General features: G+C 41.5%; 1 protein-coding gene across 3 annotated transcripts in view; it reads right to left on the bottom strand.

Moving 5' to 3' along the window:
* Positions 1-16,159: 16,159 nt before the first annotated feature.
* LOC139381168 (glutamate--cysteine ligase catalytic subunit-like) overlaps positions 16,160-22,702 on the bottom strand; it is a 35,451-nt gene continuing 28,908 nt past the window's right edge. For all 3 annotated transcript variants that reach the window (XM_071124548.1, XM_071124550.1, XM_071124551.1), the window contains exons 10-16: positions 22,475-22,587; positions 22,239-22,331; positions 21,927-22,031; positions 21,459-21,540; positions 21,255-21,361; positions 18,295-18,415; positions 16,160-17,971 (exon numbers count right to left, since the gene is read on the bottom strand). In XM_071124548.1, the coding sequence (XP_070980649.1) occupies positions 17,790-17,971; positions 18,295-18,415; positions 21,255-21,361; positions 21,459-21,540; positions 21,927-22,031; positions 22,239-22,331; positions 22,475-22,587 (803 nt within the window). In that variant the 3' untranslated portion in view covers positions 16,160-17,789. The remainder of the gene's footprint in view (positions 17,972-18,294; positions 18,416-21,254; positions 21,362-21,458; positions 21,541-21,926; positions 22,032-22,238; positions 22,332-22,474; positions 22,588-22,702) is intronic.

Genomic DNA, 22,702 nt, shown 5'->3' with positions numbered 1-22,702 from the left:
AGAATCTGACCACGAGAAATTAGCCAGAAAGTGATTTCCCCATCTGCTGATGTTGGCGTGCCACAGAGAGACATGTTCATTATAAATGCCCACATGCACATTTACACATGCCAAAGACCTATTCTTTTTTAGACAATTTGTTTATTTAATAATATTTGTGCACTATTTTACGTGTAACTTTATTTGCCAATGACGGTTGTGCGACATTTTTTAAATGCAGAATCCGGGGAATTGTCCTATGTATGGACAAGGTTACTCTTGGGGGTTTTATAAAATCCTGGATTTATAAAAAGTAACAAGAAAATGAAACGAATAGCCTCTGCCCCAAGACATTGGCCGATCATGTGCGGAGATGTCACCCCATTCACATCTCGTCAGTGGAAACCAATCAAATCACTGCATCACTCACATGGGCTATGCAGAGCAGAGCTCAGTAGCAGCTGATATGGCAATAGGGTCTGGCCATAGAGAACGATAGAGGCTTTTTCGCGATTGAGTGCTTCCACCACTTAATTTATTTTTTATTTTTATTAATATCAAATCAATACATAAAGCACATGAGGGAACACAACTTCCACCACTTTAATGTAGTCAACTGGGTGGGACTTCCAACGTCATTGCCTGACCCCGTTGGAGTCATGTCCAACTGGGTCATCAGGAGGGATCAGCCAATCGACTACTTTATGGAGATAGCCTCAATGGCTCGGCAGGTAGCCTAGTGGTTAGAGCATTGGGCCAGTGACCAAAAGGTTATCCGATCACATCCCTGAGCTGACACGGTAAAGATATGTTGTTCTTCCCCTGAACAAGGCAGTTAACCCACTGTTCCCCGGTAGGTCGCCATTGTAAATAATAATTTGTTCTTAACTGACTTGCCTAGTTTTATTTTTTTTTTATGTTGTCACAGCTGCTTAGTGCTCACCAGTTTGTAGTCCTAAACCCCAGAAAAGAGTCACTCCTGGTTTGTTCAGCTATTCCTATATTGAAAGAATAGGGTTTTGGGATAAATGCAACAAACAAAAAAGGTCTGAGTTTAACACAGGCTTAGTAGATCATATACGTTTTGTTCTATGAGATAATATCAGTCAGATAAAAGGACCTTGATGAATTATGAAGCCTTTATGTGCTTTTTGATTACATAAATGCTTAATAAAAAATAAAAATGAAGTGATGTTAGCTGATGAAGATTATCTCATATAACAAAACATATCAGATCTCCTAAACCTGTATTTACCACAGACCTTATTTGGGGTGTTTATGCAAAAAACCCTACAGAGAACTCAGGAGTTAGTGCCTACAAAAATATGCCATTACCATTGCTCTCTATAATTGCGTAAATACAAAGATGATTCCTCTATCTATCTCTATGGGTCTGGCTCCAGCAGAGATCTGTATAGCCTGATCTACAGTGCCTTGCGAAAGTATTCGGCCCCCTTGAACTTTGCGACCTTTTGCCACATTTCAGGCTTCAGACATAAAGATATAAAACTGTATTTTTTTGTGAAGAATCAACAACAAGTGGGACACAATCATGAAGTGGAACAACATTTATTGGATATTTCAAAAAAATTTAACAAATCAAAAACTGAAAAATTGGGCGTGCAAAATTATTCAGCCCCTTTACTTTCAGTGCAGCAAACTCTCTCCAGAAGTTCAGTGAGGATCTCTGAATGATCCAATGTTGACCTAAATGACTAATGATGATAAATACAATCCACCTGTGTGTAATCAAGTCTCCGTATGAATGCACCTGCACTGTGATAGTCTCAGAGGTCCGTTAAAAGTGCAGAGAGCATCATGAAGAACAAGGAACACACCAGGCAGGTCCGAGATACTGTTGTGAAGAAGTTTAAAGCCGGATTTGGATACAAAAGATTTCCCAAGCTTTAAACATCCCAAGGAGCACTGTGCAAGCGATAATATTGAAATGGAAGGAGTATCAGACCACTGCAAATCTACCAAGACCTGGCCGTCCCTCTAAACTTTCAGCTCATACAAGGAGAAGACTGATCAGAGATGCAGCCAAGAGGCCCATGATCACTCTGGATGAACTGCAGAGATCTACAGCTGAGGTGGGAGACTCTGTCCATAGGACAACAATCAGTCGTATATTGCACAAATCTGGCCTTTATGGAAGAGTGGCAAGAAGAAAGCCATTTCTTAAAGATATCCATAAAAAGTGTCGATTAAAGTTTGCCACAAGCCACCTGGGAGACACACCAAACATGTGGAAGAAGGTGCTCTGGTCAGATGAAACCAAAATTGAACTTTTTGGCAACAATGCAAAACGTTATGTTTGGCGTAAAAGCAACACAGCTCATCACCCTGAACACACCATATCCACTGTCAAACATGGTGGTGGCAGCATCATGGTTTGGGCCTGCTTTTCTTCAGCAGGGACAGGGAAGATGGTTAAAATTGATGGGAAGATGGATGGAGCCAAATACAGGACCATTCTGGAAGAAAACCTGATGGAGTCTGCAAAAGACCTGAGACTGGGACGGAGATTTGTCTTCCAACAAGACAATGATCCAAAACATAAAGCAAAATCTACAATGGAATGGTTCAAAAATAAACATATCCAGGTGTTAGAATGGCCAAGTCAAAGTCCAGACCTGAATCCAATCGAGAATCTGTGGAAAGAACTGAAAACTGCTGTTCACAAATGCTCTCCATCCAACCTCACTGAGCTCGAGCTGTTTTGCAAGGAGGAATGGGAAAAAATTTCAGTCTCTCGATGTGCAAAACTGATAGAGACATACCCCAAGCGACTTACAGCTGTAATCGCAGCAAAAGGTGGCGCTACAAAGTATTAACTTAAGGGGGCTGAATAATTTTGCACGCCCAATTTTTCAGTTTTTGATTTGTTAAAAAAGTTTGAAATATCCAATAAATGTCGTTCCACTTCATGATTGTGTCCCACTTGTTGTTGATTCTTCACAAAAAAATACAGTTTTATATCTTTATGTTTGAAGCCTGAAATGTGGCAAAAGGTCGCAAAGTTCAAGGGGGCCGAATACTTTCGCAAGGCACTGTATCTATAAGTACCTAGGTGTCTGGCTAGACTGTAAACTCTCCTTCCAGACTCATATCAAACATCTCCAATCTAAAATCAAATCTAGAGTCGGCTTTCTATTTCGCAACAAAGCCGCCTTCACTCACACCGCCAAACTTACCCTAGTAAAACTGACTATCCTACCGATCCTCGACTTCGGCGATGTCATCTACAAAATAGCTTCCAATGCTCTACTCAGCAAACTGGATGCAGTTTATCACAGTGCCATCCGTTTTGTTACTAAAGCACCTTAAACTACCCACCACTGCGACCTGTATACTCTAGTCGGCTGGCCCTCGCTACATATTCGTCACCAGACCCACTGGCTCCAGGTCATCTACAAGTCCATGCTAAGTAAAGCTCCGCCTTATCTCAGTTCACTGGTCACGATGGCAACACCCACCCGTAGCATGCGCTCCAGCAGGTGTATCTCACTGATCTTCCCTAAAGCCAACGTCTCATTTGGCCGCCTTTGCTTCCAGTTCTCTGCTGCCTGTGACTGGAACGAATTGCAAAAATCGCTCGTTGGAGACTTTTACCTCCCTCACCAACTTTAAACATCTGCTATCTAAGCAGCTAACCGATCGCTGCAGCTGTACATAGTCCACCGGTAAATAGCCCACCCAATTTACCTTCCTCATCCCCATACTGTTTTTATTTATATACTTTTCTGCTCTTTTGCACACCAGTATCTCTACCTGCACATGACCATCTGATCATTTATCACTCCAGTGTTAATCTGCAAAATTGTAATTATTCGCCTACCTCCTCATGCCTTTTGCACACAATGTATATAGACTCTTTCTTTTTTTCTACTGTGTTATTGACTTGTTTATTGTTTACTCCATGTGTAACTCTGTGTTATTGTCTGTTCACACTGCTATGCTTTATCTTGGCCAGGTCGCAGTTGTAAATGAGAACTTGTTCTCAACTAGCCTACCTGGTTAAATAAAGGTGAAATAAAAAAATAAAAAATTCAGGGCGGGATGTAAATGTAAAATGTTCTTTGTATAAAATAAATCACTGCACTTGACTCACACAGCCTCAGTCACTTACTCACCTTGTCCACCGTGTTTGTGCCTCTCTGTGACATAAGCTAAACATCTAGCTGGCTAGCTCATCATGTCTCAGTCTAAACTGTACACTCAAAAATACAGAAAGGAGTGGGAATCAAACCCTGAATTCAAAGGCTGGTTGAAGCCGTTTATTGGAGATGATACACTGGCATACTGCCTGTTTTGTAAGGCTGATTTCTACGCCAAACTTAGTGATGTAAAAAAACACATGACAACTCGAAAACAGTTCCACCCAAAACAAGCTGCCATTTAAGGTTAAAAATGGACTCTGCAAAAAAGGCTGAGGCCGCCATGGCATTAGCTATTGCTGAACACTGTTCCATGCTGGCATGTGATCACATTCGAGAAGCATGTAGAGCTGCTTTCTCAGACTCCACTGCTGCTACCCACTTCAAAATGCACAGGACAAAGTGCACAGAAATTATTAATGGTGTTCTAGCACCATACTTTCTGAAAAAGTTGGTTGCAGATGTGGGTGACCAGCGTTTCAGCCTCCTCCTCGATGAGTGCACGGATGTAAGTGTTTCTAAGTACCTGGAGGTTGTGATAAGGTACTTTAGTGACACCAAGCAGACAATTGTATCAACATTTCTGAGGCTTGTTGAGTTGGAGGAGAGAGATGTCAAATCTATAGCCTGTGCTGTTGTGGCTTTCCTCGAGAAGTGTTGTCTTAAAAAAGGGAAACTCCTGGGGATAGGGACTGACAATGCCTCTGTTATGACGGGGATTAACAATGGGGTCCATAAAGTGCTGAAGGAGGAGTATGGCCTAAAAAATCTGGTTCTTATTTACTGTGTATGCCACTCTTTGCAGCTTGCTGTAAGTTATGTTTCTAATGTCACCATCCCCCGTAGTGTGGAGTACTTGGTACGAGAGACTTATAACTGGTTTTCAGTGTCTTCAAAGCTCAGGGAGGCCTCCAAGGCCAGATAAAAAAAAAAGTTTTTATTTATTTATTTAACCTTTATTTAACCAGGTAGACAAGTTGAGAACAAGTTCTCATTTACAACTGCGACCTGGCCAAGATAAAGCTAAGCAGTTCGACACATATAACAACACAGAGTTACACATGGAGTAAAACAGACATACAGTATAAAAATAAGTCTGTATACAATGTGAGCAAATGATGTGAGATAAGGGAGGTAAAGGCAATAAATAGGCCATGGTGGTGAAGTAAATACAATATAGCAATTAAAACACTGGAATGGTAGATTTGACAGTAGATGGGTGTGCAAAGGAGCAAAACAAATAAAGAAATAAATACAGTAGGGGAAGAGGTAGTTGTTTGGGCTATTTATAGATGGGCTATGTACAGGTGCAGTGATCTGTTAGCTGCTCTGACAGCTGGTGCTTAAGTGAGGGAGATGTGTGTTTCCAGTTTCAGAGATTTTTGTTGTTCATTCCAGATATTGGCAGCCGAGAACTGGAAGGAGAGGCGACCAAAGGAGGAATTGGCGTTGGGGATGACAAGGCCATATATAAGACCATCAACTGTGGGGAGAAACCTTTACAGATATTCAAGGTGTGTGCCACACGTTGGCTCTCCATTGAACCCACGGTTTCACGCATTTTGGACCTGTGGTAGGGGCTTAGGCTACATTTTGCAGTGACCAAGTCCAGTGAACACTGCTACATGGCTGAGGTTTTATAGTGCATGCACAGTGATCCTCAAAACATATTGTATCTGACTTTTCTGAAGTTAGTGCTGGGTGAGGTACAGTTGGCCATCAATACTTTTGATGGAGAGCAAGTAGATCCTCTTAAGCTACTTGACAGCTTGGTTAGCCTGATCAAATCTACTGGCAAATGTTGATGTCCTCAAAGGGCCAATAGATGGATATATCAGTCCCAAACCGTACCTTGGTTACCTTTTTGAGTCAAAGGCAGCTGAGCTCAACTTGCGCCTGAGGATGAAAACATTGTCCGAAAGCAGCGTGTAGCCTTCACCATCTCCCTCACTAATGAGTTGAGGGTGAGACTGCCGGACAACATTGAAGCATTGCAGTACATGTCAGTTTTCAATGTGGAGGAAACTCTAAAGCAAAAAAAGAGCCCTGGAGAAATAGAAAAAATAGCCAAGCTCCTTGGCTACTCCCCTGCAGAGATAAACAAGCTTGTCCAGCAATGGCGTGCCATCCATCTTAATAAATGGAATGAGACAAAAAACACACTGGGCTTCTGGAGTGAGATTTCAGGGATGCAGCTGATATCAACCCGTTTCAAGAACTTGCCATGGCTGCTGTGTCTGTGTTGTCCTTGCCACACTCAAATGCTGAAGTCGAGAGAGTATTCAGCCAGATGAGTGTGGTAAAAACCAAACTTAGAAATCGGACCCTAAACTCCATCCTGTACATTCTATATGGACTTAAGCTGCCTGGTGAGGCTTGCTATGAGCACCAGCTGCCTGATAATGTTTTGCAGCTTTTTGGCACATCAGCTGCTTACTCATTTAAGTCAGCTCCCTCAGTTGCTGAACCTACCATAGAGAGCCTTGACCAAAATGACGACGACCCACTCTTTCTGTGAGCCAGCACAGCCTGGGTGTGTGTGGAGGGGGGTCTGGAAAAAAACAATTAACCTGAATTAGGGCCAGACTAGTTACCTTAATTTTCTCACATTGCCATTGACAGTTTTTTCTATTGTCTGTTTTTGGTCCATTTAGATTGTTAATGTAGATTGTATACAAAAAAGAAAATATGGTTAAAAATGTTTATGTTCTACTGTGACCATAAGGTTAAAAACCAAACCAAATTAATAAAAAAATATAAAATAAAAATAAATAAAAAACTAAGTAACTCTGCCAGTGTCTCTTTTGGGTCACTTTTGCCAGTCCCAAGCCCGGATAAAGGAGGAGGGTTGGAATTTTGACATAAAAAAAAACCAAGAATCGACAGAAGAAAGTTAATTTGTAGTTCTAAACATATTTAGGGTGTCTTTACTCACTTTTTGTCTCTCCCACGACTTTATTCCTCTCTCCTACAGCGTCTATCACAATTACATGCACATGGCCAATTATGCAAATTAGGCGATGACATCATTTAGAGACTTCTAGAGACTTTCAGGACAGTCAACAGCTACTTTCTTGACTGAGGAGTTGGCAACACTGCGCAGGGGGGGAGAAGGGGCAGTGGTTGGAGAAGTCAATGAGAGACGTTAGTTCGTTAGTTATTAATTTTCTCAAAATGTAAAGGCACAACCTAGATTCGAGCCAATGTCTTAAGTAGTTGAACATGTTATTACTCCAATCTCGTGGAAGTTACAAACTGACACGTTTTCATTTTAGTCAAAAACAACTTTAAATCAAAGGAGTTCCCACATATGCTGAGCACTTGTTTTTTTTCCCTTCACTCTGCGGTCAAACTCATCCCAAACCATCTCAGTTCGGTTGAGGTCGGGTGATTGTGGAGGCCAGGTCATCTGATGCAGCACTCCATCACGCTCCTTCTTGGTCAAATAGCCCTTACACCGCCTGGAGGTGTGTTGGTCAATGTCCTGTTGAAAAACAAATGATAGTCCCACTAAGCGCAAACCAGATGGGATGGCGTATCGCTGCAGAATGCTGTGGTAGCCATGCTGGTTAAATGTGCCTTGGATTTTAAATAAATCACAGACAGTGTCACCAGCAAAGCACCCCCACACCATCACACCTCCTCCTCAATGCTTCAGGGTGGGAACCAAACATACAGAGATAATCCATCCACCTACTCTGCATCTCACAAAGACACAGTGGTTGGAACCAAAAATCTGTCATTTGGACTCAAAGGACAGATTTCCACCGGTCTATTGTCCCTAGAATTCCTAAGCAAACAGCTGGAGGCAGGGCTTTCTCCTATAGAGCTCAATTTTTATGGAATGGTCTGCCTATTCATGTGGGAGACGCAGACTCTGTCTCAAACTTTAAGTCATTACTGAAGACTCATCTCTTCAGTAGGTCCTATGATTGAGTGTAGTCGGGCCCAGGGGTGAGAAGGTGAAAGGCAAGGCATTGGAGGAACAAACCGCCCTTGCTGTCTCTGCCAAGCTGGCTCCCCTCTCTCCACTGGGATTCTCTGCCTCTAACTCTATTACAGGGGCTGAGTCACTGGCTTACTAGTGCTCTTCCATGCAGTCCCTAGGAGGGGTGCATCACTTGAGTGGGTTGAGTCACAGACGTGATCTTCCTGTCCAGTTTTGCAGGCTCGTGTGGTAGAGGAGATCTTTCTGGGCTATACTTAGCCTTGTCTCAGGGTAGTAAGTTGGTGGTCTGTTGATATCCCTCTAGTGGTGTGGGGGCTGTGCTTTGGCAAAGTGGGTGGGGTTATATCCTGCCTGGTTGGCCCTGTCCGGTGTTATCATTGGAAGGGGACAGTGTCCCCCGACCCACCCTGCAGTATCTATGCTGCAATAGTCTGTGCTGGGGGGCTAGGGTCAGGCTTATCTGGTGTCCTGTGGGAATTTAAGTATGCTCCCTCTAGTTCTCTTTCTCTCCTTCTCCTTCCCGAGGACCTGAGTCCTAGCATCATGCCTCAGAACTACCTGGCTTGATGTCTCCTGGCTGTCCCAGTCCACCTGGTCGTGCTGCTGCTCCAGTTTCAACTGTTCTGCCTGCGGCTAGGGAACCCTGACCTGTTCACCAGACGTGCTGGTTTTGACTCTCTCCCCCCTGCACCTGCTGTCTCAAACTCTAAATGCTTGGCTATGAAAAGCCAAATTACATTTACTGAGTTACTGACCTGTTGCACCCTCTACAACCACTGTGATTATGAACCACTGTGAATATGATCTATGAACGTTTGAATATCTTGAATAATCTGGCCTTAGGTTTTTCCTAGCCACGTGCTTCTACATCTGCATTGCTTGCTGTTTGTGGTTTTAGGCTGGGTTTCTTTATAGCACTTTGTGACATCTGCTGATATAAAAAGGCCTTTATAAATACATTTCATTGATTGATTAGGCCTATAATATGAATTACAGTGACCTCTAATTATTGGGACAGTGAAAGACTTGTTCTTTTGGCTCTATACTCCAAACGTTTGGATTTGAAATCAAACAATTAAAATGAATTTCAAGTGCAGACTGTCAGCTTTCATTTGAGGGTATCATCATCCATTTCAGGTGAACCGTTTATAAATTACAGCACTTTTTGTATATAGTCCCCCCCCATTTTAGGGGAGCAAAAGGATTGGGACAAACTCACTTGTATGTGTATTAAAGAACTTGGTCCCACATTCATAGCACGCAATGACTGCATCAAGCTTCTGACTCAACACATTTGTTGGATGCATTTACTGTTTGTTTTGGTTGTGTTTCAGATAACTTTGTGCCCAATATAAATGTATGGTAAATAATGTCATTTTGGAATCACTTTTTTTGCAAATAAGAATGTTTCTAAACACGTCTACATTAATGTGGATGCTACCATGATTACGGATAATCCTGAATGAATCTTGAATAAAGAGGAGTGAAAAAGTTAGACGCACAAATATCATACCCCAAGACATGCTAACCTCTCACCATTACAATAACAGGGGCGGTTAGCATTTTTAGTGGGGTATGATATTTGTGCATCTATAACGTTCACACTAGTCATTATTCATGATTCATTCAGGATTATCCATAATCATGGCAACATCCACATTCATGTAGACGTTTTTAGAAACATATTACATTTACAATACAAATGATCCCAAAATGACCCCAAAAGGGTCAAATTACATTTTGTAGAAATGCAGGAAATGAGCTTTAGATGCCCAAAAAATTCTGAGGGAGGACCCCCAGACCCCCGCCAGTTTAGGTCCCCCCACTACTAAAACCAAAGTTGCCCCCCTCCCCCCTGTATAGATGACATTGATTTTATAATTGGCAAATTGGCTTAGTCTCATAGTGAGGAGCCTGTACAAACTACAAAACTAGCTAGCCAGCTTGAGTAATGGTAGCTAGCTACATGACAGGAGAGCTAGCTACGTTAGCTTGCTAATGTAGGTACATTAATAGCTTTAGGTTGGTTGTTTTTAATCTCAACTTTAATATTTCCACTAAGGACGGTGCCTCTCTGACCATCACTCTCCCTCGTTTGGGCAAGGGACATTTAAGGTACACTCGGATGTGACGATGTAAAACCTCATTCAAGTGCCGAGGGTTTAGGGCCTAGTGCTGTCTACTTTGAGTTTGGACTGCAGCCCCGGTTGCCTCAGCACGCATAATCTGCAGCTGGATCCTTCTAGCGGGGAAGAAGGTCAAACTCTAGTGTGTAGGTAACTAAACATGAAGAAATACATTTTTTATTTTAAAACTATGTTTTGTATATGGCTTATATTTATTTTGTCATTTAGCAGAAACTCTTTTGAGCCGAGTAGGGGAAAAATCTGTCTGTGCAAGGCAATTAACCCTAATTGCTTCTGTATGTTTTGTATATGGCTTATATATATATATATATATATATATATATATATATATATATATTGTCATTAAGCAGCAACTCTTATCCAGAGTGACTTACAGAAGCAATTAGGGTTAAGTGCCTTGCTCAAGGGCACAGATAGATTTTTCACCTACTCGGCTCAGGGTTCAAAAGAGCGACCACTCGGTTATTGACTCAACGCTCTTAAAAACTAGGCTACGACCCACCCATATCTACACATCAAATGTACAAAGTTCAACTGCGATAACATACCATAGCCTACTTGACCTGCTCTCTGGAAACTTCAAAGCCTGATAAAATACATTAAGTTTGAACTGCTTGCCTTACAAAAAATAACAGCATCTTTAAAAACATTTATGAAAAATATGGCCTGGGCCAAATCATTGAACATCAGCAGTATGATAGCAGGGGCAGACTGGGACAAGAATTTGGCCCTGGCATTTTATCCGCACAAGCCCTTGATTTGGTCAGACCCAAATGATGAGTAGACCTAATCATCTTATAAAGTCATTCATACCGCTTTATTAAGAAATGTAATACTGGACTACTGAGGTATTCAATAAATAAATAATTCTAACACATCCAAGCAGAAATGCATGATTCAAGATATTTTGATGTGCAACCTAATCCAATGATTGTCATATATTTTGGGTTGACAATTACACTATAGTTGCTATATTGTACTGTCAAAATAGGACTCCAGAATTTCCTGATAGTTTTTGTTCAATAAAGATTAATTACAAATCTTTATGTGCACTAATATCATAGGCTATTTAATTTGGGATTCAACACCTGAGGAATTAGAGACTCAATACACTAGATCTCTAAAATACTTAGACCTATAAGCCTATGCTCTCGCAATGGATGTGTGCTGCACCATATCAAATATCATGGTTGTAAAATAGTTGCTATTGAGCTGAATATTGAGAGTTAATAAATAAAGATTATATCTACAGAAAGCTGAGACCCTCTTCTCTTCAACGGGGACAAAACTTCCAAAGCGGTGTTTTTCCTACAATTGTATTTTGAAATGTTATACGATCAGAACAAATGTTTCTCTCGCGCGCATGGGGTAGAGGAGTGGCTTTCGCTTCACAGCCACAGGCCCCAGCAATACAGGGACAGGGGCAATGCAGTTTCAATACAGGAATAAGGAAAATGCACTTTACTGTTTGACCAAATCCTGGTTTCAGCTGCCCAAAATTGACTTTTGAATGAGGTGACAATGTAGAATGTGCTCCATCTGCGTTTCTAGGCAAACTACCTGCCCTCCAGGACACCTACACCACCCGATGTCACAGGTAGGCCAAAACGATCAAGTACAACAACCACCCAAGCCACTGCCTGTTCACCCCACTATCATCCAGAAGGCGTGGTCAGTACAGGTACATCAAAGCTAAGACCGAGAGATAGAAACTATTTTTTAATCTCAAGGCCATTAGACTGTTAAACAGCCATCACTAACATTTATGTACATATTCTTATTCATCCCTTTACACTTGTGTATCATCAAATTGAAATCAAATCAAACCAAATGTATTTATATAGCCCTTCGTACATCAGCTGATATCTCAAAGTGCTGTACAGAAACTCAGCCTAAAACCCCAAACAGCAAGCAATGCAGGTGTTGAAGCACGTTGGCTAAGAAAAACTCCCTAGAAAGGCCAAAACCTAGGAAGAAACATAGAGATGAGGACTGGCCACCCCTCATAGCCTGGTTCTTCTGGCTGTGCCGGGTGGAGATTATAACAGAACATGGCCAAGATGTTCAAATGTTCATAAATGACCAGCATGGTCAAATAATAGGTCTGGGACAGGTAGCACGTCCGGTGAACTGGTCAGGATTCCACAGCCGCAGGCAGAACAGTTGAAACTGGAGCAGCAGCACGACTAGGTGGACTGGGGACAGCAAGGAGTCATCATGCCAGGTAGTCCTGAGGCATGGTCCTCGGGCTCAGGTCCTCTGAGAGAGAGAAAGAAAGAGAGTAAAAGAGAATTAGAGAGAGCATACTTAAATTCACACAGGACACCGGATAAGACAGGAGAAGTACTCCAGATATAACAAACTGACCCTAGCCCCAAGACACATAAACTACTGCAGCATAAATACTGGAGGCTGAGACAGGAGGGGTCAGGAGACACTGTGGCCCCATCCGATGATACCCCCGGACAGGGCCAAACAGGAAGGATATAACCCCACCTACTTTGCCAAAGCACAGCCCCCACACCACTAGAGGGATATCTTGAAGCACCAACTTTCCTGAGACAAGGCTGTGTATAGCCTACAAAGATCTCCGCCACAGCACAACCCAAGGGGGGCCGCCAACCCAGACAGGAAGATCACATCAGTGACTCAACCCACTCAAGTGACGCACCCCTCCTAGGGACGGTATGAAAGAGCACCAGTAAGCCAGTGACTCAGCCCCTGTAATAGGGTTAGAGGCAGAGAATCCCAGTGGAAAGAGAAGAACCGGCCAGGCAGAGACAGCAAGGGCAGTTCGTTGCTCCAGAGGCTTTCCGTTCACCTTCACACTCCTGGGCCAGACTACACTAAATCATATGACCCACTGAAGAGATGAGTCTTCAATAAAGACTTAAACGTTGAGACCGAGTTTGCGTCTCTCACATGGGTAGGCAGACAATTCCATAAAAATTGAGCTCTATAGGAGAAAGCCCTGCCTCCAGCTGTTTGCTTAGAAATTCTAGGGACAATTAGGAGGCCTGCGTCTTGTGACCATAGCGTACGTGTAGGTATGTACGGCAGGATCAAATCAGAGAGAGAGGTAGGAGCAAGCCCATGTAATGCTTTGTAGGTTAGCAGTAAAACCTTTAAATCAGCCCTTGCCTTGACAGGAAGCCAGTGTAGGGAGGCTAGCACTGGAGTAATATGATCAAATGTTTTGGTTCTCGTCAAGATTCTAGTAGCAGCATTTAGCACTAACTGAATTTTATTTAGTGCTTTATCCGGGTAGCCGGAAAGTAGAGCATTGCAGTAGTCTAGAAGTAAAAAAAGCATTGATACATTTTTCTGCATCATTTTTGGACAGAAAAGTGCTGATTTTTGCAATGTTACATAGATGGAAAAAAGCTGTCCTTGAAACAGTCTTGATATGTTCGTCAAAAGAGAGATCAGGGTCCAGAGTAACGCCGAGGTTCTTCACAGTTTAATTTGAGATGACTGTACAACCATTAAGATTCAACAGAAGATCTTTGTTTCTTGGGACCTAGAACAAGCATCTCTGTTTTGTCTGAGTTTAAAAGTATAAAGTTTGCAGACATCCACTTCCTCATGTCTGAAACACAGGCTTCTAGCGAGGGCAATTTTGGGGCTTCACCATGTTTCATTGAAATGTACAGCTGTGTGTCATCCACATAGCAGTGAAAGTTAACATTATGTTTTCGAATGACATCCCCAAGAGGTAAAATATATAGTGAAAACAATAGTGGTCCTAAAACGGAACCTTGAGGAACACCGAAATTTACAGTTGATTTGTCAGCGGACAAACCATTCACAGAGACAAACATATATTTCTGACAGATAAGATCTAAACCAGGCCAGAACTTGTCCGTGTAGACCAATTTGGGTTTCCAATCTCTCCAAAAGAATGTGGTGATCGATGGTATCAAAAGCAGCACTAAGGTCTAGGAGCAGGAGGACAGATGCAGAGCCTCGGTCTGATGCCATTAAAAGGTCATTTACCACCTTCACAAGTGCAGTCTCAGTGCTATGATGGGGTCTAAAACCAGACTGAAGCATTTTGTATACATTGTTTGTCTTCAGGAAGGCAGTGAGTTGCTGCGCAACAGCCTTTTCTAACATTTTTAAAATAAATGAAAGATTCGATATAGGCCGATAGTTTTATATATTTTCTGGGTCAAGGTTTGGCTTTTTCAAGAGAGGCTTTATTACTGCCACTTTTAGTGAGTTTGGTACACATCCGGTGGATAGAGAGCCGTTTATTATGTTCAACATAAGAGGGCCAAGCACAGGAAGCAGCTCTTTCAGTAGTTTAGTTGGAATAGGGTCCAGTATGCAGCTTGAAGGTTTAGAGGCCATGATTATTTTCATCATTGTGTCAAGAGATATAGTACTAAAACACTTGTGTCTCTCTTGATCCTAGGTCCTGGCAGAGTTGTGCAGACTCAGGACAACTGAGCTTTGAAGGAATACACAGTTTTAAAGAGGAGTCCGTAATTTGCTTTCTAATAATCATGATCTTTTCCTCAAAGACGTTCATGAATTTATTACAGCTGAAGTGAAAGCCATCCTCACTTGGGGAATGCTGCTTTTTAGTTAGCTTTGCGACAGTATCAAAAATAAATTTCGGATTGTTCTTATTTTCCTCAATTAAGTTGGAAAAATTGGATGATCGAGCAGCAGTAAGGGCTCTTCGATACTGCACGGTACTGTCTTTCCAAGCTAGTCGGAAGACTTCCAGTTTGGTGTGGCGCCATTTCCGTTCCAATTTTCTGGAAGCTTGCTTCAGAGCTCGGGTATTTTCTGTATACCAGGGAGCTAGTTTCTTATGATAAATGTTTTTAGTTTTTAGGGGTGCAACTGCATCTAGGGTATTGCGCAAGGTTAAATGGAGTTCCTCAGGTGGTTAACTGATTTTTCTCCTCTGACGTCCTTGGGTAGGCAGAGGGAGTCTGGAAGGGCATCAAGGAATCTTTGTGTTGTCTATGAATTTATAGCACGACTTTGATGGTCCTTGGTTGGGGTCTGAGCAGATTATTTGTTGCAATTGCAAACATAATAAAATGGTGGTCCGATAATCCAGGATTATGAGGAAAAACATTAAGATACACATTTATTCCATGGGACAAAACTAGGTCCAGAGTATGACTGTGACAGTGAGTAGGTCCAGAGACATGTTGGACAAAACCCACTGAGTCGATGATGGCTCCGAAAGCCTTTTGGAGTGGGTCTGTGGACTTTTCTATGTGGATATTAAAGTCAGCAAAAATGTGAATATTATCTGCTATGACTACAAGGTCCGATAGGAATTCAGGGAACTCAATGAGGAACGCTGTACATGGCCCAGGAGGCCTGTAAACAGTAGCTATAAAAAGTGATTAGGCTGCATAGATTTCATGACTAGAAGCTCAAAAGACGAAAACGTCTTGTATAAGGTAGTTGTGAAATTGTTAGATTACTTTTTAGATATTACTGCATGGTCGTAACTAGAAGCACAAGCGTTTCGCTACACTCGCATTAACATCTGCTAACCATGTTTGTGAGATAAAATTTGATATATTGGACCAGCTAATTTGGCATTTTCCAGATGGCCAATCCGCCCCTGTGTGATAGGATGGAGACTTGCTTAACTAGACTAAAAGTTGCCACTTCTATACTATTCAAGCGTAGGCCTACATTTTTAGGGCGTGGAACATAATTCTTTACATCTGCACTGATTTTTTTTATCTATGTAAATGAGCAAATTTGATCCATCCTTAATATGTAACGTATAAAAGATGTTTACATTGATAAGATTGGTTCCTTATGCCATTCAACAGTAATGTATATTTGGTATGCCACTAGCACCCTCTAGTGAATTAAAGGTCTCATTCCACAATGAGCATTTATTGAGGAAACATAGAACCAAGTAACCAAGATAAACTCTGTACTTAGTGCTGTACACAGATTTATTCAATGAGACATTCCAACCAAATGCTAACATTCACTTCAATGTCATACTAATTTCTTAATGTTCTACTATCATGTCAGCACAGCAAATCACACTTCTTTCATTTTACATTTCTCACAAAAACAAAAATTATTTCAGACAAATGCAGATATACCACATTTGGAAACGTAAGAACCGTTGTTAATGTTTGTAGAGCAGATGGAAGTATAGTTTACACTTAAATATTATAGTGAACTTGTGTTCATTACATTTACCATGAACAGAAGAAAAATATTTCCATATCCAATTACACATCAGATTGCATTTTGTTATGGTTTATCTGTAACAGTATATACAACTTCAATACACCGGCTTCACCTTCGCAATGCACACATGCAATTCTATGTTCTCCATTAAAACTCAATTACACTGAAAAAAATATAAATGCAACATGCGACAATTTCACTGAGTTACAGTTCACAAGGAATCAGTCAATTTAAATCAATTCATTAGGCCCTAATACATGGATTTCACAACTGGGAATATAGATATGCATATTTTGGTCACAGATAAATAATGTAAATAAAAGTAGGGGCGTGGATCTGAACATCAGTCACTATCTGGTGTGACCACCATATGCATCATTCAGTGCAACATCTCTTTCGCATATAGTTGATCAGGCTATGATTATGGCATGTTGTCCCACTCCTCTGAGGTGGTGGTGGATGAATGGCACGATAATGGGCCTCGGGATCTCGTCACAGTATCTCTGTGCATTCAAATTGCCAACGATAAAATGTAATTGTGTTTGTTGTCCGTAGCTTATGCCTGCACATACCATAACCCCACCGCCACCATGGGGCACTCTGTTCACAACGTGGACATCAGCAAACCGCTCACACACACACACACACACGATGCCATATACACAGTCTGCACGGTACAGTTGAAAACGGGATTCATCCGTGAAGAGCACACATCTCCAGCGTGCCAGTGGCTATTGAAGGTGAGCATTTGCCTACTGAAATTGATTACGACACCGAACTGCAGTCAGGTCAAGACCTTGGTGAGGAACGAGCACGCAGATTAGTTTCCCTGAGACGGTTTCAGATTTTTTTTTGCAGAAATTCATCAGTTGTGCAAACCCACAGTTTCATCAGCTGTCTGGGGGGCTGGTCTCAGACAAAGAAGCTGGATGCAGAGGTCCTGGGCTGGCGTGGTTACAAGTGGTCTACAGCTGAGGCCGGTTGGACTTACTGCCAAATTCTCTTAAACGACATTGACATGACTTACGGTAGAGAAATTAAACATTAAATTCTCTGGCAACAGCTCTGGTGGACACTCCCTCAACTTGACTGCACAAAGGAGAAATGCCCACTAACATGGATGTAAACAAATTTGTGCACAAAAGTTGAGATTAATACGTTTTTTTGTGCGTACGGAACATTTTTGGGATTTTTTATTTCAGCTCATGAAACCTGGGACCAACACTTTACATGTTGCGTTTATATTTTTGTTTAGTGTAGTTTGGACCACTTCTTTGTTCAGCCAGATATTTAGGCTCTCTTTTCACGTACATCATTGATGATGGACAACACATTAATTCATTGATTACAGCTGTGACAATTGGTTTATTTGCCCCGATTGACTGGGTCTCCAAAAAGTTCTGGGCATCGCTCCTCTCCTTTTGAGATACTGTCACACTTGCGGAGTAAGTCATAGTTTATTTTGTCAGTTATTACGCTGTCCTGCTTGTATTGAGTGTGCTTGTCGACAAACTCCCTCATCCACTTTGCTATGGTCATCAGTTCACCTACATCAGCAACAAGGAGAAAGAGAGAAATATCATGATTTGGGGGGGGGGATTTGATCATTAAGATGTTACACTAACATATACACCAAAAACAAACAAGTTAATGTTTGGCATTTATAATTCTATACATTTTCATGTGGCTTCAGTTCAGATTCAACATTAATGCACAAAGAGCTACCAAACCTTTTTGACAGTGTTAGGGAGCAAAATGTGCCTTCCACTATTAGAATGCTGCGTGCTTTTCCGAAATCCTATGGGCCACAAAAACATGTTACCCAACCCAGTGTCAAATTGTCATTGTCCATTTGCTAAATATAGTGTACCTGAGGCGCGTCTCTTGATGAGCTTCAGGTAGTTCAGGATGGTGCATCTTGTATCGACGTCCACCTCCATGTTTTCCAGGTAGCAGTTAAGGATTGGTATCAGCCCTTGAAAAACTCCTTCCTAAATGATAAGAAACAACAACTGTTATAGTTGAAACTCAAGAGTGCAGACAGAATGTTATCCTACGGAGCAAGCTAGATCTACTCCGGCTTTTAGAAATCTAGCCAGCTTCACATTCCAGGTCAGGGTATTATTGTCCGCCCAGGGTCGCCATGTCCATGGTTTGCCCGCAAAAATGGGCTACTTTGAAAACAATGTCACAGGGTGAAAACGTATTGGTCGGAGGTTGCAGGATTTTGGTCCACTTCTAAATTGCACCGCAGCTGCCATGGAATTTTTCTTTAATTATTATTATTTTATTTCACTGTGACCTGGTACGGCTGACTATCAGGCAGTGAGTGGTGGGGAGGGAGGCAGTCATGACAAGTGATTTGAAAACAACAAACTATTTAATTAGCACTAGCTAGATACTTCTCCCACTATAATTCTTGTTTGCCTCATTCGTTGTATCCTGACCGCCCCCCCAGTCCTACTAATCACTAGCCTACTAGAGGCAACACAGCAAAGGAGAGAAACTAAGAAATAGTGATCCAACAGTTTCAGAGAGAAGATCAAAGAATGTGCTTTCTCACTTGGTATGTTGCCAGGGCTTTAAATTAAGGTTGTCCAGTTCTCCCGGGGACGCAAAAAAAAAAAAACATGTCTGGGATGGTTTAAACAGATTCTGGGACAGTTCTGGGACAACTACCGTACATCAAATATTTAAAAAGCAATAATGCTAATGCAACAGATCAGAACATTTATCTTAATGTTTATAAAATATTATTTCTTCACATTATAAGTGCAGCAATGCACATAGGTTACGGGAGAAGGTTCCAAAATGCAATTAGCGGGAACACACTGTTCTAAAACGCGCATGGCACATGCAAGCGTTTTCATGTGACAGAGATTAAAATATGTTAGAAATTTAGAAAGCGGAGATCTAAAGATGCAACAACTAGTATGGGTGTCTAATATGAGTAGGATGTGCCTTTGCCTGGTGGACAAGGAAGTCGATTTGAAAACCAATAGAATAATAGAAAATACTGGTTTCAATGGCACATTTTATAGTGTTTATAAAATAATTCCCTCAACATATGGTCTGATTTTTGCCTTATAAAATGACGTAAAACCTCCAGGTTTTGAACAGTTAGGTTTATGGTTAAATAGTTGCAAAATGGGCGTTGTGCAAGACACTGGCCTTTCTCTTGGCTCATGGCCATTTGATCTGAACTAATCATTCAGAGTATATCAACATAATCAAGACTTTATGTTAATTATCTGACATTACTGTCAAACATGACTGGCTTTTAGACTTTATGTATTTCAAAGTTTCATTGAAGTTAAGCTACATTTTCTGGCGCCTCCATGTCAGCATCGGTGTGGACATGATAGGCTGTAGCTAATATGCATATAACCTAGGCTACACTTTTACATGTAGGTTAATTATTTCTGCACATTTATGCAAAATATTATTCCAATGTTGGCCTTTTTAGAGGATAATTTTTTTATGTACATTTCTGGCTCAGTTGACAGCTGTATTTATCTATCAGTAGTAGGCAACTCATTAACTTTTGTGAAGGACCTAGGTCCTATGACCATAGCCATGTTGGCATATCAACCCCCCAAAAAATAAACTTGGCAAAAAAAGAAATCCCTTTCAAAGATAATTTGTAAAAATGCAAATAACTTCACAGATCTTCATTGTAAAGGGTTTAAATACTGTTTCATAGTCTTGTTCAATGAACCATAAACAATTAATGAACATGCACCTGTGGAACAGTCGTTAAGACACTAACAGCTTGCAGACGGTAGGCAATTAAGGTCACAGTTATGAAAACTAGGACACTAAAGAGGCCTTTCTACTGACTCTGAAAAACACCAAAAGAAAGATTCCCAGGGTCCCTGCTTATCTGCGTGAACGTGCCTTAGGCATGCTGCAAGGAGGCAAGAGGACTGCAGATGTAGCCAGGGCAATAAATTGCAATGTCCATACTGTGAGACGCCTAAGACAGCGCTACAGGGAGACAAGACGGACAGCAGATTGTCCTCACAGTGGCAGACTACGTGTAACAACACCTGCACAGGATCGGTACATTCAAACATCACAGCTGCGGGACAGGTACAGGATGGAAACTGCCCGCGTTACACCAGGAACGCACAATCCCTCCATCAGTGCTCAGACTGTCCGCAATAGGCTGAGAGAGGCTGGACTGAGGGCTTGTAGGCCTGTTGCAAGGCAGGTCCTCACCAAACATCACCGGCAACAACGTCACCTATGGGCACAAACCCACCGTTACTGGACCAGACAGAGGCAGGTAGTGTTCTCCTGGCTTCCGCCAAACCCAGATTCTTTCGTCAGAATGCTAGATGGTGAAGTGTGATTCATCACTCCAGAGAACGCGTTTCCACTGCTCCAGAGTCCAATGGCGGCAAACTTTACACCACTTCGCGGCTGAGCCATTGTTGCTCTTAGATGTTTCCACTTCACAATAACAGCACTTACAGTTGACTGGGGCAGCTCTAGCAGGGCAGAAATGTGACGAACTGACTTGTTGGAAATGTGGCATCCTATGAAATGTGGCATCCTATTTAATTAGTCTTCAACTCGTGGCTCAGACACTTCATTCCGGATAAATGGAGTTATCCCTGAGTTAGCCTGTTCGAAGCAGGTTAGTTCTGAAGGATTTGTTGCCATAGACATTTACCTGGCTAAAAGGTGAGCCACTTTCGTGGTACCGGTTATCCACATTTGAACTCAAGAGTTGACTAAAGTTACCTTACGAACTCCTCAAACCTGATTTGCAGTAAAGGGCTCAGGAGAATGATATATTAAATTAGAAATATTATTAATAAGCACCTTTCCATTGATGATTGTGTCAATGCTCATCAGTATGTACTCATTGTCACCCTCACTGTCCAAGCCGTTCTGGGCCGCTGAGGTGCTATCGAGGACAGGGTTACAGCCTATGATACAAGAGAAGAGGAAGCATTAAACTGTTTAGGCATTTTGATAAAACGCGCCCAGACCAGGTTTCAAAACACTGGACTTGTATCATCTCACCTTTATAGATGTCCTTCCGGAAGTAAAACATGCCCTCTTGGACTGCATTTCTTTCCTGGGCCACTTTCATGTTTTCGTCAACCTGTTCAAAGACAAGACAAAGCACACTAAAACAAATGGTGTTATATCACAGACCTATACAGTGCATTCGGAAAGTATTCAGACCCATTACATTTTTCCACATTTTGTTAGGTTACAGCCTTATTCTAAAATTGATTAAATAGTTTTCCTCATCAATTTACACACAATACCCCATTATGACAAAGCAAAAAACAGGTTTAGAAATTTTAGCAAAGGTATTAAAAATAAAAAAACAGAAATACCGTATTTACGTAAGTATTCAGACCCATTGCTATGAGACTCGAAAGTGAATGTACTGGGAACTCCACAAAAACAACCAGTCTATCTTAATTGAATTTCATAAAATTCAGCGAATGAAAAGTGTAACAAGAACAACCACATTCTCACCTTTGACAAGGGGATGAGAAAGTCTAGTTTATAGGACAGGATAACCCTGGTGAGCAGGACGATGAAAACAACGTAAGCAGAGTTTTCAAAATCGGTAAGTTGCACCTGAAATAAAAGAAAACGTCCACTAAATATTTCTACACTAACATTGTACAAAAATAAGTTAAGACACAGTACATGTAAATCCTGTTGCAAGTATTGTTTGTTCACGTAACACTATTTTGACATACATAAATTGCCAATGAGCGCATTTCAGGTAAATATCCAAATTATATTCAATCTTTTGTGTCAGAGTTGTAAGGCTTATGCTACCTCCATGGGGCGGAACTCAACTCGCCATCCGATGTCCGAGTTTGGAGGAGGAGGTTTGAACCTCATTGTCTGCCAGTTGGTTGACTGCAGATTCTACAAGAGAGACGTGACATGGAAAATACATTTTGATTATATAAACGAAAAATCCTCCTTTTAAAATCTGTCACAAGCATTGGTTTGGTTTTCATCAGTAATACAGCCACAGTAAGTCAGTATAGGGTGGGTATCATTTTAACCTCAAAGTGATCCGACTCGTTTTCATCATCCAGGTGAATTTTCTCCTCAAAGAGTGACAGCGGATCCCGGATGAAAAGATGGGCTATGTGTTGGGCCAGCAGTTTGTCGATCCCTACAAAACACAGATTCTGATCACTTCTCTATAGAACATTTTATGATTAAAACAAATCCAATAAAAGTTTTTTTAAACATTGTCGTACAGGCAGTTTTAATGCTTAAACAATACA

Source organism: Oncorhynchus clarkii, chromosome 23 (assembly GCF_045791955.1).
Source record: "Oncorhynchus clarkii lewisi isolate Uvic-CL-2024 chromosome 23, UVic_Ocla_1.0, whole genome shotgun sequence".
Classification (NCBI taxonomy): Eukaryota; Metazoa; Chordata; class Actinopteri; order Salmoniformes; family Salmonidae; genus Oncorhynchus; species Oncorhynchus clarkii.
The sequence above is the reverse complement of the archived record's forward strand: the minus strand, read 5'-3'. Positions and strand labels throughout refer to the sequence as shown.